Genomic DNA, 27,852 nt, shown 5'->3' on the forward strand with positions numbered 1-27,852 from the left:
AGCTTTCCAGCCGTAACTAAGGAGCAACAAAATAAGCTACTGTAAAATTTTTATCACTAAAATATTAGGAAATGACTACGAAATGTTTTTGGATAATAATGACAAATTGGGAACAGTAAGACAAACAGGTGTGGGTAACACTGAGGCAGTGCTCTCGCATGCAACGTTTGTCTATAAACGAATTCTTGAGTGTAAGTTAAAATTTAGATGAGCAGCATTCGATTAAAAAATGGGCTTCAACATGCGCTTCTTTAAAACGTCTCTAATAAAAATAAAAAACCTTCATAATTGAGGTTGTAACTAATTTAGATCATAACCAAAATGATTGAAACTTTTTTCAGACAACTTTCAAATCTTTCAAATGGATTGAAGAGATCGCTGGTAGCTGTCAGCAAAAAATACGATAATTTTCGGAGAAAAAACTATTTCTTATTGTAGACGACTTTCTCCTATATTATTGAGCAAACAACAAGGATAATTAATACATGTGATAAAATATAATCAATCAGGCAACTAATCTCATAAAATTGACCTTTCTCAGTTTTCTGAATGCAAATAAAAACTATACGTATTCATGTTATTCATTAGCAAAAGGATTTGTTACCGGTGCATCGATTAAGACTAGCTCTAATTCGAATTATGTCGAATTAGTTGCATAACACGAACAGTGCGAAAACGAAAAACCAGTTGTCTTCTGTACAGTACAGTGTACTGAGTTCGCCTTACATACATATATGTGGGGAGCATTGTGTACCTCTATAAAATATCGATCGAATGCCAACGCTGATGAGTGCACTCATCCATGTGATGACATTTAAAACATTTGACAACAGCGCGCACACACTATATTTATTATCGTCACTTTCTGTCTTACATTGGATCGCAGCCCGTGCCGATCGACCTTTTTATGTCAAGGCTTTAGCGATTTATTTTTGGTACTACAGCGCATAATTGTTTTTGGTGACATTCAAGACAGCACATTTATGCGTTGCACCGTCGAGTGTCATTAGAGTCATGACAATAGGCCGTATGAATAAAAGACTTCGCTTTACTTCGCCCATGAGGTTTACACGGGAAAAGCAAAGTAAACTGTTTTATTCATACGGCTTAATATTTTCCGATTTTCACATCGCTAATTTCAACCATTCATGAGTCAAGTATCGTAACACAAACGATTTTTTTGTAATCCAGTAAAATCCAGCAATCCAGTAAAAATATTACCACTGTGGAGGAAGTGGAAGAAAAATCGAAAAACTGTGTTTTATATGTGTTATTTTATACTATATCATTACATTATCATCTAAAAATTTTTGTTATGCGGCACATTTTTGTTTCAGGAATTATGAACGTTTGAAATAAGTGATGTCCCAGAAAATTTCTTTTTGAGTTGCGAACTTAAATTTTTTGATTATTGTTCATATTCATAAGGTCATTAACAATGCACACGCACAAAATTACTTGGATTTTTAGAACTTTTCGGCCCAAACAGTTAAGATAATTTGAAAACATACCCTCAAGGCTAAGGGTACAGTCAATGACCAAAATATTTAAAATTACAAGGTATTGGAACCGGTTGAAGAAACATTTTTTTTTATTGATTAAAGAGATTTTGAATTTTAAATTCATTCATCTCTCGTAAGCGTAACTTACAGGTTTTGCTTCAATATACAATAATTTTTGTTTTCTTAGTGAATTTTAATAATGCTTATTCTTTCGCGTTAACATAAACGAGGACCTCAGACAGTGTACCGTTGAGACCGTGCTTCTTTCTTTCTTGGTTAAGACCGCGACTGGAACTGAACACCGCAATATTGGCAGATTTTTCTCCGCTAGGTAAGCATGGGGGAGAAACTATGTACCTGATTCATGATTAATGATTAACCAATTGATGAAAACACGTGCGTACTACGAAACTTATCAAACTTATTTTTTCGTACCAAATCGATAATCCGATCCGAATTCTTTTAAACAAATAATCTGTGCAATATCAAACTTCATCAAACACAAATTAACTTAAGACCAGAGATGCCCGATTTTTAATTACTTTCAATATGTACCAAATATGAGCATTTCGTGGGCGTGATGTATTTTAGTCCAAATTTCTACAAATAAAAGTGCACGGTAAAACTGAAGCACGCATCATTCCTAGGTCTGACATCACTGCCAGGAACTAAGGTATTTCATACATTAGTGTTTACTAACATTTACATTTGCTTCCAAAAAATCATAGTAAAAATAACTTGTTACTTTGCTCTTTCAACTTACTCTTTTTCTGCATTCTTTTCCGAACGAATATAACGTAACCGAGCAGCATTACCGCGGCTGCGACTACTGACATCATTTCCAGAAACATAATTTCTTTGTTGTCGTTTTCTTCTTTAACAAAATTCTGCCACTTTAATACTTAAAAACAAAACGACTTCACCGCCACTCAACAGGCATTTCACTTTCACTTATAACCAGTTAAACACACTAAATCTGCACGACTGCGGCTCATTTGGATTGCTCAAGCCCTACTCAATTAACATCATTGGCTGGCCTAGAAGATACATTATTTCGTATTGATTTTTTATTTTGCCCAATTATCACTTGTTCACTGATTATGTACGCAAGACAAACCGGAACCAACTGCTGGCAATATTACACGACAGAAACTGGTGCCAAATTCCGCTTTCTTCCTAGTTTTAAGTAACCCTTGAGGTGCATGCCACAAACATGGCGTTTGACAGCTACTTTCCCGCACAAAAAAAACCCACATAAAGGTAGTTTCACTTTATTGTCTCGGGCACGTGGTGCAGCACTCTTCTCTGTTCTGTGTTCCTCAAAGCTGCTTCGATGACTGCAGATATTCTAACTCTCCGAGTTCAAGATGTAGGCTCTTGTAGACAATCTCGATATATACGATACTTCTTTGTAAGCAGTTTTTTCGTTTCTCTGTTTGTATCGGGGATACCAATATAAGTTGGTCTCTTCTTCGTGTTTCGCGGTCTCTTACAACTACACTGCTGCGACTGTAGAATTGTTTAGCGAGTAGAATAGGAAGCATGTGCAACAGATGAAGAACGTTAGTTGAACCAGGTTCTGATCTCCGTGAAATATTCATTCAACAAATTTGTTGTTAGTGGCGTGTTTTTCATTAATAGGTTTCGTGCCACGAGTTTGCGCGTTAACGCATGCGATACCGTTTTTCGTGCCCGCTTGCGAAAAATTCAAAGTTAATTGTGCATGCAGCCTTTTTCAATTTTGATGTTGAAACATAGGTTTGAAAATATTTTTTGATCGTCAATAGGACATTTTCTAATCTGAGCCATTGTAACATTCGATGAATTTTCTACGATTTTCTTACAGCATATTGGAATTTAGGTGTGTTAGTACTATAACAGAACTTTCTATTTCCGTATGCACCGCACAAATGCAAGACGTTTGTCCTCCCACAACTAATGAGCTTCTGGGTTAATCTATAAAAATGTTATGCTATCCGTTTTAGAACGATCTGCAGTTGTATTCTCTTGGGATTCATTATAACCCAGGTTTAATTAAATTTCAGTAAACTCTAATACGTCACATTGATGAAATAAAGATCGATTGATTTTTTCCACCTTTTGCACATTCACCGCTGAGTAACCCACGAAGGGAAAATCTATATTTAACTGCACATTTGTTTTCTCGCAGTATGAACAGTTTTTCGACATTTATTCCAGCTTTTTTTTCTCCCGGTGCACTGTTATGCGATAGACCCGCATAAAACAGGGAAACTTATAGCAACCACATTAAAAATATAGTTAGCAATTCTTTTACTCTACTGTCACTACCTTCTCCAGGCGCAATTACTAATACAGTATTAGAAATAAGTTATCCCGCCAACAACACGAACGAAAAATGAAATATAGAGGAACCTTTTTTACTGAATTTAGTTTAGATATCAAGCAGAACTAATTTCGCGATAGAGAGAGAAAGATTGAACTGCAAATTTGCCCGTAAAGACACCTCTATCTTCAACAAATGCTTCCGACAAACTGAGCGCGTTCTTTGCGCCAAACTTTGACCATATACTTACAGCTCGCTGTGGTATGTTGTGAACGCGCGTTCGCCAAGCCGCGCCAAGAGCATAGAACACTACAAATGTAGCGGCAAGAGCTCAAGCGCATCACGCTATTACAGAGCGGAAGAGAATTGAGAAATTTATGCTCTTTTATTCTCCTATATTCTCTCGACCGCATACATCGATCCATATTCGACTGAAGTGTTTCTCTACTGGCTGGAGTACAAGCAGCACATGGCCATGCAGCCGCGTGATTGGTGAGGGTAACCTGTTTCCCGGTTGCTTGCAAACCGGGTTGCGAAAAAAACCTTCCGTAACCTGATGGTACCGTATGCTTGTGCTCATAAAAATATACCCAACAGTCGATGATTACAATACAATATTTGAGATTAACTGTCTCTGGCAATTTCGAACGTGTAAGTACACTGTATAGATCTACTACTGTTTCCTCGAAGTAATAACGTACACGCCCGCCAGATCTCACCAGCATAAGCTGTGATGAACGACCAAGTTGGAAAACCCTTTACCGGTATGACGCCCGAATGTTCAAACAATTTCATGTATTATACCTAAACTACGGTCATGATGCTTCGATATTTGCTACGTGTGGACCTAAGTAATTGAGTTTTATTGTCACTGGACAGATATTTTCAAAAGAATATACAAGGATATTAGAATACCTCTGTTATATGGTTTGAGAATCATCGTAAGATTGCTATCAAAATACAGTAATGTTCCAATTTTGTCAGCTCCCGATTTTGTCTTCCCCCGATTTTATCAGCTTTTTATCTCGATTTTGACAGCCTATAAATTTTGTTTAACTTTTGTTCTTTTAAACATGATTTAGAAAATTTTTCAACCTGCTTGAAACTATTCTGATTCTCTGGGGAGAGTTTTTGAAATGATGCCTTCTTGCGAGTTATTCGGGGTCAAAATTAGGGTATTTTTATAGTAAAAGTGCAATAGTTCCTAAACAAGCAAAGATAGAGGTATACTATATTCAGCAATGTTGTGTATTTTTACTGTTTGTACAACTTTGTATAACAATAAAAAGTCATGCAACACCTACAAAAACAGCTAAAATAGAAAAACTGATTTTAACGATTTTTCATTTATGAGAAATAGAATTTTTCTATCTTTGCTGAAGAGATAGAAGGTTACTGTCTTCAGCAACATTTCTTGTAATAATATGCTGTAAAACTTTGCAGAACACATCAATGTGTTATATTGAAACTGAAGAAAAAAAGATTTTTTATTGTACTTTTAGGGGCATTAATCAAAATTTGAATTCCGCTGGACGATAGAACTTTTAATTTTAAGAAACTCTTCCAAAGGTTCCATAAACCTAAAACCAAGTTTTCTCGCTCAAAGCTAATGCGCATCAAAAAAGGTTCTGGACCAGTATGCTGTGCCCGGTTCATTGAGCTTTCGGTTGACCAATTGAGGGTTAAAATTGAATTTTTAGTAGATGTCTTAGATATTGCAAGGTCTTGAGTCTTGAATTTTGAAAAAAAATCCCGATTTTGTCAGTTTCCCTATTTTGTCGACCCAAAATTCAACGTGGGGCTGGCAAAATCGGAATATTACTGTTATATTGGTGAGTATGATATTATTATAAATTATCTATAGGGTAGACGCACCAGTAGTAGTGGTAGTACCAGTAGTGGTGGAAACTTGAATTATTCCATTATTTTTGCAGATTTTGGTACAAGTTTGATAAATATCGAACTACCAGTAACAGTATTATCTGATAAGTATCAAACTTGTACCAAAATCTGCAAAAATAATGGAGTAATTCGAGTTTCCACCACTACTTGTACTACCACCACTAGGGTAGGGTAGACGCACCACCCTACGACGTGTTGAATGAAAGTTCCAATATTTTTTGACAGGTACTATCGATTTCAATTTATTAGTAAAAGCATCCCTGTCTCTACTTTGGGACTACAAAACCTAATATTTATTATGATTTATGTGAGCATTTTTGCTTAACCTTACCACAAATGGCTATGAATAAAATTAATAGAGGAATTTAATCGCGAAAAAGTTTTCTATAATTTCAATCCTAGTATCCCACTAAGAGACTCAAAAAACTTTTGTCACTCATGTTACACGTCACCTATACTTATATAATAAGGCTTTACGAGCTAGTTAAAATCTAGAAACCCAATGATATATTGTCTCCTGGCCAAACTTAATTGAAGTGTTGCTCTTAAGTTCAGTCACTGACATATTTTTACTTTAGGTTCCACGAAAATACGTTAGAAAATTCGGCTTTGCTTTAGGATTTTCAACAGGAATAAAGCAATTTTTTTATATGCGAACACATGTTTGTAAAGTCGACAAAGGGGACAGATATCTAGGGTTAAGGAGACATGACCGTCAAATTCGTTTGATATTTCAATTGCATAGACTTTTCTGTTTGTATTACAACTAGCTTTGTAACGACCCGACCTTGAGAAAAGAAAAGTTTTATACCTAAGTATTCCTGTAGGTACATTGGCAACCAAACAACGTATTGGAACAAAACATTGATTAAAAGTTTTAGTGTCTAGATTCTTATTAATGTTATAAAAGAAGCTTTACTGTCCAATAAAACAACATGTAATGACTCGCCTTGTTACAACATCATGTCTGCAGTAGCTGATAACTTTGAAATTAACTTACACCTTTGTTGCACGAAGGTCGCTAAATGTAAAGAACGCGATATTCTTTGTTGATGCTGTTTCTACACAGAACAAACACGGCGACGCCATGTCTTATTGATAAGATGCTTATCACTATGTTATGATAGTGACTGGGTGATTACTCAATGCTGATACATTTGGATTATTTTTTATTTCCGGGTGAGCGGTATCAGCTATAGTTACTATATTAGACTTAACCTGTTATAGCCGTACAAATGTGACTCCAACAAATTGGAAAATCAAGTTCCTTTTCATATTGCTTGACTTCAGTATTCAGTTATCAGGTTGGTGGATGGCTAGAACGGTTTTTGTGCAAAATATAAATAAGTCGGCATAGATAGCGAAGTACACTAGAGCTTTCCCATATATTCCCTTAGTATAATCCTATCAAACGATAACTTCACGGTACTGCTCAGGGATTGTCGCCTGAGGATTTTTTTTTTTGGAAAAGTCAATTAGAAATTTTATAAGCGAAAATGTGAAAATGTATATGTACACACTTAAAAAACTCAGCAAAATTTGGCTGTCCAAATCTCGGCAAAATTTCGCTGACTTCGGCACTTTTTCTTAAGTGTGTAGCTTCTTCGAAGCGACTGAACCAATTTAGACTTTCTGTCAAATTGTCTTTTTGGCAAATGATTGTTTATAACTGGCCTTAAGGTTGGTGGTAAATTTCACAGAAATCATCAAACGGCTTAAGGATGAAATGTTATTAACAAGAATGAGTTCCATCTTTTTACTTAAAAGTTCTAATTCCATGTACTGCGATACAGTGTGATTCAGGTTTTATGTCAGTAAAGCAAAGTACACTAGCCGTTTTAGTTAAAACTTACATACTACATAGTTAAGTTTACAACAGTTTAGTTCAATTCAAATTGTTTACATTTGGCTTTGATTACTATGCATAAACGTTTGATGAAGGCGTCGTAGTTGGTACGTACGAAATCCCATCATGTTAAATAATCCAATAACCATTCTTTAAAGGATACAAAATCTTGTAAATTGCCAATGTAGAACTTCCAATTGACTATTACACCTTGTGTTATATAAATCAATAATATTTTTTCCTAATGATGCAAGCAGAACTTGCACAGAACTATTATAGCTTCCTTTTGCTTCGCCATCAATCCATGAACTTTTTGTTTTTTGTACCTTAGAAGTCCCAAATCCTTTTAAATAAGTTGCTGAATGGCAGATTGCGAAACATTGAGCTGTCTAGCAATCGATCGTGTGGATTACACTAGATAGCAAATGGTTCTCTCACTCGCTTCTCATCATTTTCTTTGCCCTTATAGTGGACTTGCTGCATTTCCAAGTATTTTAACAAATTATCTTTCCATTCATTTTTAGTAAATTGTATAAATTGTATTGTTTCATAATTATATTATGTAAATTCTACCAGGTCTAAAACCTAAAAACAAATCCATATTTATTCTCCCTAAAACGGTTTCACTGTGAAACTTAAACAAAGGTACTTTAGATCGAGGTTTTGTCGAAACAGCACATATAACCTTGTCAGTGAAGTATGCGAAGCCTCCATCAAGGAATACACAAGATCAATGCTGAGCTGAATTGCGGCGTCAAAATCTGCTCCCTCGAATGCTGTGAAGCACCGACCGACATTGCTGCATAACCTCGCCAAAAAAAAAACGAGAGGCTTACAAAGACAAACGGTTGTTTTGTTTTGTCTGGCCACTTGTGGGTACCGGTTATGAACAGCCGGCATTAGATTTTCCTTTCATGCTTTAGATTAGTCGGTAAGTAATCCCAAGTAACTCTCACTGTTGGCTGGAAAATTCTATATAAGACTCAATTTACAACTTGGCCTTGTCTCATTTGTCAATGTTATTCTGCATAAAATAATTTTGTCAGAATATTTTTTTTTTTTGAATAAGAGTTTTAACTTTGATCTTAGCCTTTAGGCCAAGAAGCGATGAATAAGAGTTATTCTATAGTATTTATAATATTTAGTTTTTCTCGAAAATTATGAGTTGAACCACTAGGCTGGTTCATCGCTAACATCTTGATGGTAGAAAATGAGTTTTGATGGGATTTTCTGAAGAAAATATAAGAACCTGCTTCAAATTTGTCTGAGTACAAAAATAATCGATATAAAGCCTGACTAGAAATGAGTCTGGACGCATAGAACATCCTATAATTCTGAACTGGAGTGTAGCAAAAAAACCGTAAATGATTGAATTGTAGTGTTGTATTCAACTTTAAGTTACACAGCATTACATCATTGCATCCTCTGCATTCCTTTAGCACTGTTGACTGGAATCTACTGTAAGTAAAGTTTGCTTCATTTAGAATTGGAACAAACTTTTGCTCATATTGTGACGCTCTTGGTGGACGGATTTGGATGTTCTTGGCGCCCACGTGTCGGAAATTTTGTTAGCTTCACCTATGTATTTTTGACATTCCGCAAAACGACTGTATTTTGTAAACAAACAACATGGAAGCCGAAAGAAGGGAAAAAACTACAAGGTATACAGCTCTAAAGGTTGTACGAAAGGGTGACGAAAGGGTGACGAAAGATTATATCAAATTATTAGATCAAAGACTAATGTGAACTGCATTTCTGGCATATGTATGTTTATAAGAATCTGTGAGTGCCATTATCTAAGTGAATGTACTCTGGAAAGTAGGAAAAATCGAATTTTATTTTTTTGTATTTTCAAGACGCTTACATCTTCAAAAATGTAGTGCCAAAAGGATTTTTTAATATCTGATCTCGTTGAAAACTTACGGCAAATATTGTGGAGTCACCTCAAGCGAAGTCCATTGCTGTACGAAACTTTGAACGCGTTTTCCCCAAAACCATGTTTCTTTGGCTGCCGGTACGTGTATCTCAGAATCTAGTGGACCGATTTGGTTGAATTTTTATGTAAAAAAGGAAAAACTAAATTATCTAAATTGCTACGTAGCCGTTTTTTGATATCTCAATTTTTTATGAGTTTTTAATTGGCGATTTTTGATGAAGAAACACGTTTCTTTTGGAAAAATTGTCGCCATTTTGATAATTGGCTCCATATACCGCCACATGCTGGTGATTTTGAAATACGTGGACGGGGGTTCATAAGTACAACGCGTTGCAACGCCAGCAACCATTGAGACATAGAGATTTCTTTTAAAAATCACTCGTGTGCATCATAAAGGTTGAAATGGTAATGAATGACCAATTTCTGTTATATTTGTATGAGAGTCCTTATCCTCCTACCATAGGGGTGAGAGGTCTCAAACCATCATAAAATAAATAAATTCAAAGTAAATTCATGCCTCCAAAAACCCCCTCATGCCAAATTTGGTTCCATTTGCCTGATTAGTTCTCGAGTTTTGAAGAAATTTTTATATTAGTTGTATGGGAGCCCCCCTTCTAAAGAGGGGAGGGGTCTCTATTCACCAGAGACAAAATTATTACCTACTGAAACCTCCACATGCTAAATTTGGTTGCATTTGCTTGATTAATTCTAGAGTTATGAGGAAATTTGCATTTCATTTGTATGTGAGCCCCCCCTCTTAGAAGCGGAAGGGGTCGCAGTACACCATAGATAAAAATCCTGCCTTCTGAAGCCCCCATTTGCCAAATTTAGTCTCATTTGCTTAATTAGTTCTCGAGTTTTGAGGAATTTTGTATTTCATTTGTATGGGAGCCCCCCCTCCTACACCCTCCTTAAAATTGCTCTCTTACCCCCTATTAAAATGCTGGTCATTTCATCTATCCAACGACACATAAATTGTTCAGTTTCGTTCAGTAGTTTAGTAGTTATTAGCATTTGAAATCTTTCATTCAAACGTTACACTTCTATTTTCGTTTTCACAAAGTGCTACCCAGTCCCAGTATAGTAAACAAAGACGTAGTCCTACATCAAAAAATTCATGCAGAAGGCCAACACTCAAGCTGAATTACGTACGTTGAAGGTTCAGAAAGCCCCAACCGAATACGGTCGCGAAAAGCCATGCCCAAAAGTTATACGATCAAAAGCTGACGAAAGCTCATTGCTACGTTATGAGCGACGACACCTACGGGAAAACGGACTCCAACCAGATACCGAGGAACCAGTAAAAAAAGCAAAGCCTAAGTGCTACATTCCGTTATCGAAACTTGACCTTCTGTTTTTATACGACAGACTTCGCAGCCAGCTACTAGAGTGCAGGACAATTCCAGGGCCAGTTGCTATCCTATTGACTCGACCAGCTTCTCCCAGTCGAGATTCGAACATACGACGACTGGCTTGTTAGGCCAGCGTCATACCCCGAAGCCAACTGGGAGGCGGGAAACCAATGTATCACTGCAAAGCATAAGTTTGATGTTCCAGAGAACCTCCGAAAACAGAAGATGTCGAACTTTGCCAAGAAATTCTTGGTTTGGAAAGCAATTTGTTCATGTGGACACCGTAGTATACCTTTCGTGACACACATACCAGAGTGATGTCTCCAAAAGCGACTTCTTCCTCTTCTGAAGTCTCACAACTGTACTACGATCTTCTGGTCGGATTTAGCTTCATGCCGTTACGCAAAGGACGTGCTGGAGTGGTATGAGACAAATAATGGTAATTTCGTGGCGAAAGATCTTAACGCCCAAAATACGTACAAAAATCCTATAAGATGGACTGTTAGGTATAACATTACCTTCAAATCGTTATTTGAAATCGTTTGTTGATTTTAAAACGGCACCAAGCCTTGATTTTTCACTTTTTAACAGCTAGCAATGTTGACCTTTAAAATGATAAACTCAGTTAAAATATTTTTAAAAATTCAAAAACCGATTTCAAACTGACTTTTACAATTCCACAATCATCGAAAACATATAAATTCTGAAACCGCCTAAAAACATGCAAAAACCATGTGAAATCTGAGCATGCTAAAAATGGCACAGAAATCTGTGCATGTTAAAAATTGTATAGCAGCCATAGAACAGAAATTAAACCCAATTAAATAAAACGTTAATACACAATTAGTATTGGTGCATTATTTGATTTGATTTTGTTTTAATTGAACTTAATTTGAATCTTATGTTTCAATGTTCAGATAATTTTGCCATAATCGCACCGATCCAAAACATCTACATTGTAAAGTTCTATCTAAATCATTCGTACAATAAAAATATCCCCGGCATCCGATAACGCTTGAGATGTTTCGGCCGATTTGTTCTTGTACCGTTATTCTGCATGTTTGCAATATCTTAATAAGAAACCATTGTTATGGTTTACTTCGGAGCAAGACTTTGCGGAGCAATGCTTACAAATAAGTTCTACCGGAGTGCGATGTACTTTGCCTTGAGCTCTAAGTTCTCCTTGCGAGAAGACTTGCCGACCAGCATGACTAATGAAACGGCCGCTCTTATTCGTGCTAGCGTTATTTTTTTATTGCGGTTATAATCGCCGCTATGGCGCTACCGTTGTTTGATGGGAAGGGGTCGTACCACAGAGAACAGACATCCAAGCGAAAGGTCTCCACTTGGATAAAACTAATGTCAAATTAGTTGGGAAACTATAGTAATGGTGTCGCTAAAGCGCATAAAATTCTACACTAAACTCACAACAGCTAGCATCTGGTGCTAGCATAACGCTTATAGTCCATATATACTAGCGCCAGAGGAGCCAAAGGTTGTCAGTGTGCAAATCAAAAGAATCATTTAGTTGGGAAACTTAGTGGTGGTGACGCTAGCATATTAGGTGATTTTAATTTGAAATATTATCCAAGAATTCCCGAAAAATTTGTTCCTGAATGGATGTCTGTTCTCTGTGGTCGTACTGTTCACTATATGTACAGATTTTATCCATACGTATGTCTGTTTCGCAAAAGACTGCGAGTGTAAAAAACGACTGCACATTGCTCTCAGGTGAACCTTGCGGCGTTCCGAGTCGTTACAGTTGAGCAACGTTCACCTATAATGAGTCATCCTTTCGACGGGTAACGAACGAACCAATTATTAAGAATCCCATGTGCGGTTCTCTAAAAATTGCCTCCAATCACAGTGTTGAGTGCCGAGGCCAAGAATTTGGTCGTAGGTGTGATGTATTATTAAAAAGATTTACCAATAAAACCAACTGTAAGTTTCCCTTCTTGCTTGCAGAACAATTTTGTGCCTTTTTTTTTAACTCGGATAACCCAATGAAATATTTCAATCATACAGAGTGAATTTGATGACGTTATCTTGAGACCGCCTTCGTATAATTGATGAATCATCATTATATTGCATACAGAAAAGCATACGATAGTGTGATACATGTCATTCTGAAGCATAGCTTCGATATATCCACATCCACACTAACGTGCACCGCTTGTACGTATGTATAACATAACAATGTAGTTTGAAAAATTTGATATATCAAACAAGGCCATTAGCATTTTTAGAAACTAATTAAGGAAACATTAATTATATAACGCAGATTTTAACACCACCACCCCCACCGTAACGCACTTTGGCATAATGGGTTGCCGCACATCGATTCATATTCCAACCCTCCCCCCAAGTACGAAATGTAATTTGTAAATGATCCATAATGGAGCAAAATGCCATCACTAGACATTATTGAAAATATCATCCTCTTCACCGAGCACCCTCTTTCCATGACGTATTTGCAAAAATTTCGACCGGACACCTGACTCTACATTAACTGTTTATAGTTAAATGGAATATATGCTATAATAGCATATGATAGCTGATTAACTTGCCGGTGTGTTAAATTGTAGGAAACTTTGATTAATCAACATTTTGTTTTAATTTCTTATTTCTCTCTCTCTTTCTTTCCAGCGTGATCTTCAAACCAGAGAACACATACCTACATACTGCATTCAAAATACTTGTCCTCCTACCGTACAGTTGGCTGCGTTCGGTTTGTTGCCGCGACGATCCAAACCGGGGTTATGTAACCTCGTGCATATGGAATAGTTTAAGGTGTAGCACACCGGTTGTTCTCTCACTTAGCCGCCGGTTGGTGCCTAGCATCGTTAAAAAATTGCACAATTTCAACTTGTTGTCCGTGGCTGTCTGCGGGGTCTGCTGAAGATTTCATAACAATCTCCATTCGAGTTCAACATGAATACTTGGCTGAGACAGCCGCCGCCGTGTACAGGACAGCGGATTGGCATATACTCACTGATTGTTGGTAGAGAGAAGTACACGTCTTGAATGGATACGTCAATACGCCACGACCTTTGCGATATTAAAGAGTTTACATGAGATGAAGCTGCTTCAAGACGCTGTTGACTGCCTCAACATGTAGGGCATGGAATGCTATTTTCGGTACTTTCGATATTTTTTGCAAAACTTAAACACCAATTGATCACCACGAAACAAATGAGCAAAGTGGGATCTACCGACGAGAATTTTTATTAATTTTCCATCCAAAATATGGAAACGAAACGTAGGACCACAATAGAAACAGGCCAAAAATATGGTTCCATGCTTTATGTATGGTCTAGTTGAGTATAAATGAAGAGCTTTTCCCTCCCAGTTTATTGTGAGTAACAGAGACAAGCATACTTCACACTTATATACAAAATGGGCATACATCCCATTCATTGGCTTTACCTGAAGGCCTCTAAAATAAGATTTTTATTACCTTTTACAGGCAAGATGTAACAAAGCTTTATAATTGACTAAATATGGAATGACAGCCTTATTTTTTCGCAATATTGCCAGAAAGTTGTATCTTTTACTTTGATCGAAGCTGCCGATTCTCAACTCTTTTTTACATAACCTGCAAAAACTTCTCAGATAGCGATCGGCTGGATTCACCAATATGTAACTAATTTTTTGCTTCGACTAATCAATGGAATAATCAATTATTGCCTAAGTGTACTGCCGTGAATCGCATAACAATCCCATAGGAATCTCCATAGAAAATGGGACTGTTATGCGATTCACGGCAGTATACTGGGTCAACCGAGCAAAATAAAGAGCACATATCTAGGGTAAAGCGACATCATTCCTCTGAAATTAATAAGTTTTGCGAAATGATTTTTTTTATTTTATATGTGAAAGCACATACACCCATTTTTAAAATAAGACATGAGTAATAATATTTTTTGAAACGGTAGTTCTAAAGAAACTGACTAAAGAAATAACAACGGTGCTCAGTCACTCGCGACCTCCTGTCATCATTAAACCTGATTTGCTCAACGATGATTGTTGTGCGTGACTCTGTTCAGTGTTGCTCGAAAAAGTTCCAAAAATATTTTTTCGAGTTCAAGATTTAGGCGATTTTATGAACTGTACGATACAAATTTGATTGCCTGATGTTTTCGTTAGGCAGCACGGATCGATTTCGTGGTGTTACAATGGTATTTGTTGCCGTTTGCTTGCAATCATTAATTTCTGCCGCGTTCATCGACTGATACTCCGCAAGTTTTCGAGCAAAAGATTCAAAAGGTTTCATCGAGATTCCTGCGCACTTGGTTTCGACGAACCGAAAATGAGTTACCTGTCACTTCTTTAGTCAGTTTCTTTAGGTAGTTCTTTTACAATTGACGAAGGGGCGGTAGAACAAAGTAATGAAAATGTTTAGAGTGAAGATGAAAGAGCGGAAAGGTGAGACCTGGTGAGTTTGCCAGGTCAGCTAGTTTCAGCTAAATTCTGAAAAAACAAGGCAACGGTTTTTGTTTCAGTTTTTTTTAACCTGCAACCTCTTTTAATATACTAGCAACACTGGCACAATTTACGTTTTGGAATTACGAGAATTCTTTCAACTAATCAAACATTATGAAATATAGTTGGAGGGCTGTCGTGAATTCAAACTCACTCTAAAAAGTTGTCTTACATGGATCGAGGGTGTTGTCGAAATCTGCTTTAAGCAATAAACTAAATGTTTCCACTCAAAACGGATAAATGATCTCATTCATAATGGGGTTAAGCGAACTCGCTTTGAGCATAGGATAGTTTTAACCTCAAAATCATATCCTTTTTCTTCGGGAAAAAATCTCGCATTTTTTTCATTTGAGTCATTTGACTCGATTTTTTTTCTATCAGACAAAAAATTAAAACAAAAAGTTTCGATTTGGAGGACAAAAATATCCCAATTGCAAAGAAAGTGACTTTATTGTTTTTTTTTCTGCAGAAAAAAATGAAGTGATCATCACAAAAAAAAAAACAAATTAAACAAGCTAAGACGGACGGACAAGGGTAGACGGACTCGAGAAACGCATTTTTCCAGTAGTTAGGATAATTGTATATGTATTCCTAAATCTAGCTTTCAGCGGCTATAACCTGAAGAGTTGACCAGGCAATTCAATATTCAAAACTTAACGGTGAATGCGAGTTATTTATAATGCCGCAGCTCGCCCCATTCGAAATACAAACCATTGACACGTCGAATATGTGTACTGTTACCTCTGCTAAATCAAGCTGATTTTTAGAGCCTGCCTACGACAGCCGGTGGTGTTGAGTTGGCGTCTAGTGAAAGTAACACAACCAGTCAGACACCAGATCAGAGCTGGTCGCTGTCGCCGTCTGCATCGTTACGAGATAAAAAGGTTACATCACTCACCGAAAGGCCGCGCAAACCTCTCGGTTTTCTTTTCTGGCTTTCGCTCGGCAACCTAATCATCCTAGTGGCTTACTGAGGAATTAGGGTTACTGCTGGCGGAGCACCTGTTTGCGATTGGTGAATATATAAGGTACATCACCATCAAAGTACGTTTGTATACTTAAGATATACGATACCCTGCTAAAGATTGAATATCCAAAATGGTTTTGAAACAACTCGAGAAGATACTTATTTGAGTCAATACTATTTAGTCATAATTATTGTTTTTATTAAATTTGAATTTCCCTGAAGCAAACCGGGATATTGGTAGAGATATAAAGACCAATGAGTCATGTCCTCCTTTGAAAGATATGATTCACATGCTCAATTGCTCATTCTGTCCTCTATCAAAGCTTTCATTTGAATCAGTATTGTTCCGACTTCATCAGCCCTTTGCAAAGTTTGGCCTGAATTGGGCGTTTTTCAAAATGATTGTACAAAACTAGCTCAAAGTACTTATAATTTTTGTCCCACCTAGTACTGAAAAAAAAGTAAGTAGCAGTTGAAATATGTATTTGCTATGTATTTTGTGCACGTGAACTTTTAACAATCTATTTTAAGGCGAATATTTTTTGATGAATAATTCGTATGTGAATAGTTTGTGATATAAGTAAAATTACCAGGAAAATATCTTTTTACTCATATTTCTACTAAGACGCTCAACAATAAAAATTTTGATTATTATAAAAAAATGTTTTACTCAATAGCGTGTTTAGTTGTTTTTGAGTTATGCCAGAAAATGTAATTTTCCTAAACATTTACCAACTTCAAAAATTCGTATCTTTGTTGAAGAAAGATTTTTACATCCAAATGTAAATACATTTTCTCAACAATCCTGAAAGAAAGAAATGGGTTTTCACAAAATATTTCAAGATGGTGAGAAGTCGAAAAAAAACCTCACATCTTGAAAAACTTTTAAAGTATTTTTTTTCTCCCTTGCCGATTGGTAAAAATTTCACGATAGCATGTTTTGTTCCTGAGTTATGCCTGAAAAACTACTTATTAACGACGCTATCGCGAAATTTTTGCAATCAGAAGTTTAAAAATCGACAAAGAATTTTTTTAAATTTCATGATACAGTACCGTAAACGCTCCTAATTCTGCGCATCGTGCCTAATTTTGCACGCCCCACATTTCAGTCAAAACTTCCAAATGCCTAGAAATTTTTATTTTAATTAACACATTTAGGAAGGGGACTCCGCAGCCGCAAGGTTACCGAGTCTGATTTGACAAGCGAGTGATCGTGGGTTCGAATCTTAGTAGAATCAGGCCATTCGATGTCAAGTGACTTTAGCATGGGTTTATTCTCAGGCCCCTCATTTACGCTTCTTTCATGTTGAATTCTATATTTACCCACTGAAGCATCTTGACAGTGCAAAAGTCCCTCCTATCTATAGTAAAGTGTACTGGTCAGAGGAACGAATGAGCCCTCACCAGGGGCGGCTGTAATATGGGATAGTGCAGGCAGCGAGGAATAAGTGGGTAAAGTAGATCAAGTGTTGAAGGAAGGGGAAAGCACCAATATACACAAGCACGCATAATTTTTTTAAGCATATCGCTCACTCAATAGCGATTATAGTAAAAAGAAATCTAGTGCAGATCACACAGCAAACACCCGGGCGACATCACACACATCACACATGAAAATAACACATTTAGGAAAATATGGGTATATGAAGCTATTCATTTGAAAATTCTATTACTTTTAAGGAAAATATGCGATGCGCATAATTGGGAACTCTGCGCAAAAATAGGTGCGTTTACGATATATAGTTTTTTCGTCGTCCAGAACCAGAACAGAGTTTACGATTTATAATTTTCTATGAAAACATTTACAGATATTTTCAATGGATTGCTGAGAAAATTTGCCTGCATATTCATTTTTTATTCTGTGATACTTGGCTTAAGAGTTATAAATGGTGGAATAAGCGATTTTCCAGAAAAAATCTCTCGGAGTTTCATGGAAAAATAGAGGACCTTGAACTTTTCAAATTTTGATTTCGTTTATAAGTCTGTTAACTGTGCTCGTGTACAAAATGTCGTGAAACTCCTGCCGTGAAATCTCTCATTATCAGATACGTCGAAATGAAAAAGTACCCGAGAATTGACCTACAGTAATGTTCCGATTTTGACAGCCTCATGTTTAATTTTGGGCTGAGAAAATGGGGAAACTGATAAAATCGGGATTTTTTTTTTTCAAAATTCAAGCCTCAAGATCTTGCAATATCGAAAACTTTTTAAAAAAATATATTTTAACCCTCAATTGGTCAACCGAAAGCTCAATGAACCGAGCACTGCACACTGGTCCAGAACCTTTTTTGGTGCGCATTAGCTTTGAGCGGGAAAACTTGGTTTTAGGTTTCAAGAGTTTCTTAAAATTAAAAGTTTTATCGTCCAGCGGAATTCAAATTTTGATTAATCCCCCTAAAGGTGCAATAAAAAATTTATTTTTCTTCAGTTTCAATGTGTTATTGATGTGTTCTGCAAAGCTTTACAGCATATTATTACAAATTTTGCTGAAGACAGTAACCCTCTATCTCTTCAGCGAAGATAGAAATATCCTATTAAAAATCGGTAAAATCAGTTTTTCTATTTTAGCTGTTTTTTTATTTGTTGTATGACTTTTTCCTGTTTTACAAAGTTGTACAAATAGTAAAAATACACAACATTGCTGAATATACTCTACCTCTATCTTTGCTTGTTTAGGAACTATAAAAATACCCTAATTTTGACCCCGAATAATTTTGACCTCGCAAGAAGGCATCATTTTATTCAAAAACTCTCCTCAGAGAATCAGAATAGTATCAAGCATGCTGACAAGTTTTCGAAATCATGTTTAAAAGAACAAAAGTTAAACAAAATTTATAAGCTGACAAAATCGGGATAAAAAGTTGATAAAACCGGGGGTAAACAAAATCGGGAGCTGACAAAATCGGAACATTACTGTATTACATTACTGAAACAATACAAATAATAAAATTTAGCACACTTATTGTACCTTCTTTTCACAGCTAGCCAAAAACCATTTACATCTCGTTTTACGTCCACTATTGGGTGAACGTAAAAAAATCGGTCGTAAAAAAAAGCACGTTAATTCAAATTTTGGACGTAAAAAAAGACGACGTTAATTCGAATTTTGGACGTAAAAAGAAAGGACGTTAATTTAAATTTCGGATGTAAAAAAGTAGACGTAAAACAAAATCACGTAAAATGAATGGACGTCAAAAGTGATTCTAGTATACAACAGTTGTTTTGAAATTTGTGCATTTTTGATTTTAGACGTTTATCGTCGACTGTATCGTTTTATCAAAATCGAACAGAAAATTATGCTATATGTATCTCAAGTGGCTTTTTACGCAAAGGATATGTTCTGCATAAATCAAAATCCGGTAAAAATAAACCGCGTAAATTCCGAAATACGCGCGAATTCGAGAACTACACGGAAAAATAAACTTATATAGCACATCCGCGTAAATTCCGAAAATAGCGTAGAAAACCCGTAAATACCGATATTCGCGTAAAAATGTGAAACTGATCCACAGTTTATTACGCAAATCTGTGCATTGAAGGTTTTCTTGGCACTCTGATTTTCAGTTATTTTTATACTTTACAGCAATTAAAGCTTGTGAAGTTTCACAGCTAGTCTTTAAATAAAAACTGAAAATTTGTGCCTATTGGCATATACTAGAATATTACATCCACCATGTTTTTATACAAGACTTCAGTTTAGAATATATTTTTATAGTATACTAGCTGACCCGACAAACTTCGTATTGCCACAAATTAAACTGTGTTGTACATAAATCCTGAATCTCGGATGACCTTTATCACAATCTCGAGTTTTGCAAGTTTCTGAGGAGTTTATGAGTGTATTAATATACAAATTTTCCTCGCTGTAAAATAGGAAACAACTCCCCCCCATTGCTTAGCCTGATAAAATAAAGCGGATAGCATTTTAATATTCGCCATCGTTACAAACCATTTTGCGGAACACCAATTCTCGGTTGACCATAACGCGGAACATAGTTTCGCAGAATACCATTTCGCGAAACCTTACGTGGGATGTACCATTTCACGGAAAATCTTTTCGTAGAAAGTACCATTTCGCAAGGGTGACCCAACTGAAGGAAAATAATAGAGGTCAGTAGATCAAGGAAATAAATAAACCTAGATAGAGGTGACCCCCCCCCCCCCCGCAGTGGCCAGCGCTTCCGACGGCAGGTCACCGGCAATGCTCGCGGCCTGTGTCCGTCTCGCCCTGAGTCATCTAATGTTACTATTGATAGTTTCTGGTGGTCTAGTTATTGACTAATGTTTTATGAGAATCTAAAATTTCTCGAGTTCGATTAGTTTTTGAGTTACGCAAAAATTTCTGTTTCACTTGTATGAGAGTCCTTATCCCACTACCACAGGGGTGAGGGGTCTCAAACCATCATAAAAAAATCCTGCCTCCAAAACCCCCCACATGCCAAATTTGGTTCCATTTGCTAGTTAGTTCTCCAGTTATGAGGAAATTTGTATTTCATTTGTATAGAAACCCCCTTCCTAAAGTGGGAAGGCGTCCTAATTCACCATAGGAAAAATTCTTACCTCCAAAAATCTTCACATGCCAAATTTGGTTCCATTTGTTTGATTAGTTCTGGAGTTATGAGGGAAGTTGAATTTCATTTGTATGGGAGCCCCCCTCCTAAAACGGTAAGGGGTCACAATGCATCGTAGAAAAAAATCTTGCCTCCAACAACACCCACATGCCAAATATGGTTCCATTTGATTGATTAGTTCTCGAGTTATAAGGCAATTTGTATAGAAGCCCCCCGCCTAAAGTGGGGAGGGGTCATAATTCAGCATACAAAAATTTCTTGCCTCCTAAAACCTTCACATGCCAAATTTGGTTCCATTTGCTTGATTAGTTCTCGAGTTATGAGGAAATTTATATTTCATTTGTATGGGAGCCCCCCCTCTTAGTGGGGGCAGGGGTCTCAAAAAACCTCTGCATGCAAATTTTCACGCCGATTGGTTCAGTAGTCTTCGATTCTATAAGGAACATCCCTACAGATAGACAGACAGAAATCCATTTTTATAGGTATAGATCAATATAATCGGTTGAAGAGAGGTAGATGCGTTCTTTCCTTCAATGATTTACTTTCAGGACATCAACTTTGTCTAGATTTGATATTCAAATGATAAGATCAATCCATCAAACCGGTTAAAGCCTCGTTAATACAAAAAAGAAAAAAAAGAGATCGATCGAAGGGCAGGGATAACTGAAATGATAGTTTTACACTTTTACAAGCTTGTTTACTTTCAGGACACTGAATTCATCTAGGTTCAATGTTTGAATAATAACATCGATCAAAGAGCGAGGATAGTTTCGAATTTTTACAAAATTGTGTACCTTCAGGATTTCAATTTGGTCCAGGTTTACTGGTAATGAATAATTCCAATCCTATTGGAAAGCAAGGGCTCGGTCACTTTTTTTTAGAACCGAAGTAAACGAAACCGCAGGTGTATAATATTGTCGTACCGGGCCTGGGAAGCAAAAGAGCGCTTCCATGTGATTGGTTGATTCGTTCGTTCTTGACAATGCTTAATATTTATACGTTTTACCATAGTGATTTGACATTATTTTTATACTTGCTATATTTATCAATTTTTGGAAAACTTTCTGATCGATTCCTAACCATAATCATAACCACTTTTCGTTACACGCTCATTTCTTGTACTTCTAAAGTGCATCCCAATATAGAAAACAAAAACGTAGTTCTACGTTAAAACAAACCGCATAAAAAGCGACTTCAGTCTAGATCAACATTTGTTAGCTACCCTTAAAAAGTCACAACATACATAACATGTTAACAAAATAGCTGCAACACTGGCTCGGAGCATACATATATGTGATATGATCGACAAAACTGCATTTAAATGTAATACAATTACCATATCACACACACTCACTCTTTTGATGAAATCATAGAAATCCCTTATAATCTTATCGTTGGAAATGACGTATATTTTTTTATATTTTTGATACTAGGAAAAGCATCTTCATTTGTAAGCGTATTCAAACAGGTGAAATCGTCGTTTAGTCGCCTTCGCACTAAATGCATTAAAGACTGCACCGTTTAATGTACAGCTATCTCTTTGTTTGCTCGGCATAAACTGAAACTCAGGCTTGATTCACACACCCTTTCAGTATTGTACCGATGGTACCAACACTGTAAAGAGTGAGCAATTTTTTTTGGTGTTGGTGAATAGCTCTTCAGACGTACCCAAAGTAAATTGATATATACCAGGTATATGACAATGCGAGCTGTCATATGCACTTTGCACTAACACATCTACACTAGTTCTGAGATTTCGAGCATTTTGTATGGAAAATTAGTTAATTTTTTTAAAAAATCGTTGGATACGCAAGATTTGTCTTTTTTTTCTTACAGCTTTTATGTTTATGCTTAGAACATTATTTCTAGTATGTATTTTCATGAATACAATGAAGTGCAACATTCCAAATTGCAAGCGGAAATTTTTTCGTCAAAGCGGTATCAAGATGTCTCAAAGAAATGTCGTTATATCGCTTTCCTACAAGTAGTAAAACAAAAAAGATTTTTTTTAAAATGCTCGGACATGATTGTTCAATAAGCAGCATGAGCAACATTGTTATCCGCCCGCGATATTTTTCGTCTGATTTCTGGTAAGCTTTTAAAGTGTTAATTATCTTCTAAGACCGTTTTGTAGCAATCTAAGATTACTTTTTATGGTTTTCTACGTAGTGTTGAGACGGGTAAATTTATGATAAAAAGGTATCATCTTGGAACAGTGACTTCAACTTAAGGATTTTCAAGCAGTAGCACAAGCATCTATTCGAATAAAACTATTTTTTAAAAGAAGACATTAAAGGCAGATATTCAAGAGCATCATGCAAGCAAAATGTTGGATGGAACGTGTTTTAATTCAAGCAACCGTATACCGCATTGATCGTGAAGTATTACATTAACATTAATTCATTTTTCAATTGCACATCGAAATAGTTAGTCACCCATGTTCTCAAATTTTTTACGCATAATAAAGAAGGCTACAAGTGCAAATGACTTTAAAATATATTCCTTACATTTCATTGTAAATGTTCAAATATTTCTCTGGAATAATATAACTGCATTCATTAATTACAATTAATTTAGTTTTAATTTTCATGCAAGTTCCACCATATTTCAGAACTATTTCTTCTTCTTTCTACACACACTAATGCAACCCTCGATGGTCACATACCTGGTATATATCAATTTACTTTGAGACGTACCGACGATCGATGAGTAAAGTTTTGTGTATATGCATGTGTAGCTTTGCGCCATCAGCAGCATGCTCGCAAGCCATCATCAATGACGTCTGAGTAAGTCTGAGTTTCATGGGACACCCGAATTGTTTCGTCATTACCTTAGCCATAGCGTGATAGCGGCCATTGGCTGACTCATACTTCGCAAAGAAACCAAGTATATATACGATCTACTACGCTTCGCCACTTTTGCGAGACGGAAATACGATAGGTTCTGTTTGTGGCCTGCTTTTTCGATGTAATAATGCCCCCATTAAAAAGTTTCAAATGACCATGACGCAAACTTAACAAGAATTAGCCCGTTTTACTTACTAGTAGAATACCGCGTATAAATGTTTGTTTTAAATATGCACGAAAATTGAAATGAATATGAAATTTAAAATTACACTCACCTAATTTCCTGGCAAACGCTGGATGCGTTGAAGTCATATCGACTTTGGTTTTCACCTGCTTCTTTTTACTTTTTCTCATTCTCTGTTTTCGTTCACTGTTATTCAGGTCAGCACCGTTTTGGCGGTTGTTTTGCGCACTATGAATGATTTGTTTAGATGTCGATTGCCTACGTTCATGGAAGCCACCCGATGAGCTGGCTATCGACAAAGGCTGCGTTTCATTCACAATGTCTGCGGAATGAAGTCCTTCGAGTAATTGCTTTTGTTGGCACTGCGTAGGTTGCCCTGTCAGAGGGTGACGATCCGAGGTCAACGTCCAAGGTGGTGTAGATTCTGCGGTCAATAACTTTTGTACTTTCCTTGTCAAGTTTTTGCTGATTCTTCTGTGCTTCTGAACTTCACTCGCGCAAATGAGTAACATCGTTTTCTCGCGAGCAGCGGAATAATTTTTCTAACTTTTTTTCTGGATGTTTTTAAATGTTCACTGATTTTCACTAACCACTGATACACTTTAATTGGACTTTTCAGATACAGTTTCCTTCTTTGTGTCTAACAGCAAAAACCAATTCGATGTAAACAGCTGCACTCAAGTACATTCATTTACCTACTTACGTCCGACGTACTTCGCACGATTGTACTTTATTAATGCAGAAATACAATTTTGTTTTTGCTTTTATCAAACACACCACAAACTACACTATGCGATGTCGCTACGTTGACTGAATTGAACACGCCACACGTACCAATGCGAGCCAGTAAATGTGGATTATGGTGCTTCTGTTGCTGACGCTGATGATGATTATAATGTTGAAATTCGCGTTTGTTTACACACATTTCTTGCTCGTCTCGGATTACGCTACGACGACGCGCGGACTTGCTGAGGTGAGGATGACAGTCTATTCGCGTAGCACAAAGCACACCTCCACAGCTGCAACATCAAATAAGAGAACACATGTGCAAACACCACAAGTGAAGATGAAGCAAACTCTCTACGCGAACTGATTTCCTCAATGATAAATACTAACATTACTACTAAGCATTATTTTGCAGACTTTTTCTGTTGTTTTCGATAGGTAAAGGTTACAACAAGTAAACCAGACAGGTAGCGCCCTGGCTGAAGGATAGGTAAATAATTAGCAATGCCTTTGTTGAGGAATAATGCCTGTAACAATATGCGACAATAGGCAGTATGAGACAAACCAGACAAGATAGGAAGCAGTTAAAGAGGATGTTGACACCGCCTGTATTACAAAAATAGCGAATGAACTACGTATAATGAAATGAGTGTAATAAACGACATCATAACGGAACAACAAGTCAACAGTATACAGTCAGTCAACCCTGGCTGAACATCAACTTGTCGGTAATAACATTCAAATAGCCTTAGACTTCATTTAAGAATTAAGAGATTTAAAGAATTTGTGATGAATTTACCATAATTGAGCAATAGGTTTACCCTGGTTTTACCATTACAGTAGGTATGCACTCGAGTTTGGTTTTATTTATCTATTTAAACGAATAAATCAGAAAGGAACTCATCCAGCTAGTTGAACTAGGTAGGTAAAATGACAATGCTGTTGCTGAATAGAAACTAGTGCTGAGGCAATTTGAACTTTTGGCGAAACCGGACAATGCTAGAATATAATGTAACGCAAAAGCATGGTAAATGACTGAAAATGTGTTAAAATGACCCGCAAATGTATTTTAAAAATTCAACAGTTTCAATTTCTTCCAAACAATCCATTGTTCACAACTTATATATTTTATAAACTAGTCATGAATTAGCTACAATTGCTCGGATTTGTTTGCAGTCAGTGGAAAGCCTTGAAGTAAAATGTGGTTTACAGTATCGAAACCGGTAAGCAGGAATATGATTTGAATCTCAAGTGCGCCGCCAATGAGCAACTGCTGACAGCCTATTTTGCATTTAGCAAGATACGGTCGTACGTGTTCAAAACACCAACTCTGGCATATAAACAAATAGCAAAACGTGAGACCATTGCAATGAGAAATATATGTGACTTTCACTTCCATGTATTGCGCGCAAAGAACTGAGTTCTGCATCCAAATTAAAAAAGCAGTTTATTGCGATTATGAAATTGCATTCTAGGCGCTTTTAAAAGGGTATTCTAGAAACATCTGCTGCCAAACACACATCTTATAAAAAACACGATCAATTTTTTTAACGTAGAACTACCTTTTTGTTTCTTATATTGGGGTGCACGGTTATATTTAAATCAGCCATTTTTCTATAGATTTTGGAGGTAACTACATCAATCAATTAGAAATTTGTCTGTGGGTCATACCATGTCAAGTGACCTAGAAAAAGTACAAACTTGTAATAGACCTTCTCGGATTTTCACCAAATTCAGCCAGATTGTTCCTTTTGGGTCAAGAAGCAAAAATCCCATATTTGATCCCGATTGGACTGTTCCTTGATTTTTGGGAACCCCCACTTTTAATAGAAAAAGCATAATTTTCGTCAAATTCGCTTATTTTCGTTTGCTTATATCTTCGTAAATATTCAATTTAGCAAAAACTCTATTCTACATTTTCATGGGATCTTCTAAGGAATCCGAAAACAATATTAGTTTTTTGCGGCAGCGCTGTCAAATACTTTTATTTTCGATCTGAAAACTAAATTGTATTTTTCTCTCAATGAGTACAATTTGATCTCAAAAATTTCAACACCACCGTACTCCTCAAACTTGTTTTATACATAAGAATCACTCAAAACCACGAGGTGTTCCGTCGCGTTGTTGAGATTTAGCGTTTTGAAATCCCAATTTTTCAAGTAAAATCAAAAACAAAATAAAATTTCAGCAAGTAAATAACAAAACAAAGCAAAATTATTCTGGTTTAATCTAAAGCAACATTGCGCACATAAAGCACATAAAGAGTATATAATACAACTAAAGTTTGTTTTTGAGCGTCTTAGCAGAATACGAAAATTGAGTGAACGAAAAGTCAAACAAACAATTCCTAGATTCTCATGCCTTCAACCATGTGAGATGGCTAGCAGCATACGTGACACAATGTCAACTGTGCAACAATACCATTCACTTGCGCAAAGCAAAATGCAAAAAAAAATTATCAATGCCTAATTGCTTTTATCGAAAATCTGTATTGTATTGACGAAATGAGCAGTATGTATCATTGTTTAGGTTTCTATATAATTCCTGTTAGTACCAACTCTGTTATAATGAAAACGGTTTCCGAATCAACTTCAGGGACTACATATAAAGTATCAAAAAAATAAGCAGAAAAGGAAATAATTATTTGGAGAAATAAAGTCCTTTTCGGCTGGTCTGCGAAAACTAAACAATGTTTACATTTTTTCACTCAACCGGCAAACAACCGTACTGGCTTCCATAGTAACCGCGAAATTAGCCAAAAAACAATTTTGTACTCGGGGCACTCGAATTTTATGTTACATGATAATTATCTGGTCCTTAATACGTGCTAATACCCTAGACAGACATACAATTCTCGCGTCACTTTTCATTTCGTCCAATGTAACAATTGTAAACAAATCCGGTTTATCACAACAAATTATTGCTCTTTTTAAACTCTATGTTATACAAAAACACCTGCCCAAATAGAATTATTTTGAGGTGAAAAAATTAGCATTATCAAAATGTCCAATGTGCACATTCGAATTACGAATGACTGACTGTTACTTCGGTCGTTCTCATCTGATGTCCAAAGTGCAAAAAAAATCAAAACAAACCCAAGTGTTTAGCAAGTGAAAGTTTTTTTTTCGCATTATTTATGCATTTTAAGTGAAACAAGCGGTCTAATATTGAAAAATAACCTCGAAAATAGCGTAGCACGGCAACGCACGTATTTTACGGTGATCTCGCTTAAT

At 36.3% G+C, this 27,852-nt stretch overlaps 1 protein-coding gene across 4 annotated transcripts in view; it reads right to left on the bottom strand.

Moving 5' to 3' along the window:
* The window catches only part of LOC128733493 (uncharacterized), a 63,094-nt gene that overhangs the window by 19,379 nt on the left and 15,863 nt on the right, over positions 1-27,852 (bottom strand). Inside the window, exons 1-2 of one of the 4 annotated variants that reach the window (XM_053827127.1) lie at positions 2,609-3,977; positions 2,266-2,539 (exon numbers count right to left, since the gene is read on the bottom strand). The exons of 2 other annotated variants lie outside the window; for them this stretch is intronic. In XM_053827127.1, coding sequence (XP_053683102.1) covers positions 2,266-2,353 — 88 coding nt within the window. In that variant the 5' untranslated portion in view covers positions 2,354-2,539; positions 2,609-3,977. Of the gene's footprint in view, positions 1-2,265; positions 2,540-2,608; positions 3,978-23,984; positions 24,689-27,852 lie in introns of those variants that run through there. One more of the 4 variants, XM_053827119.1, reaches the window with a different exon arrangement.

The sequence above is a fragment of the Sabethes cyaneus genome, chromosome 1, assembly GCF_943734655.1.
Source record: "Sabethes cyaneus chromosome 1, idSabCyanKW18_F2, whole genome shotgun sequence".
In the NCBI taxonomy this organism is placed as follows: Eukaryota; Metazoa; Arthropoda; class Insecta; order Diptera; family Culicidae; genus Sabethes; species Sabethes cyaneus.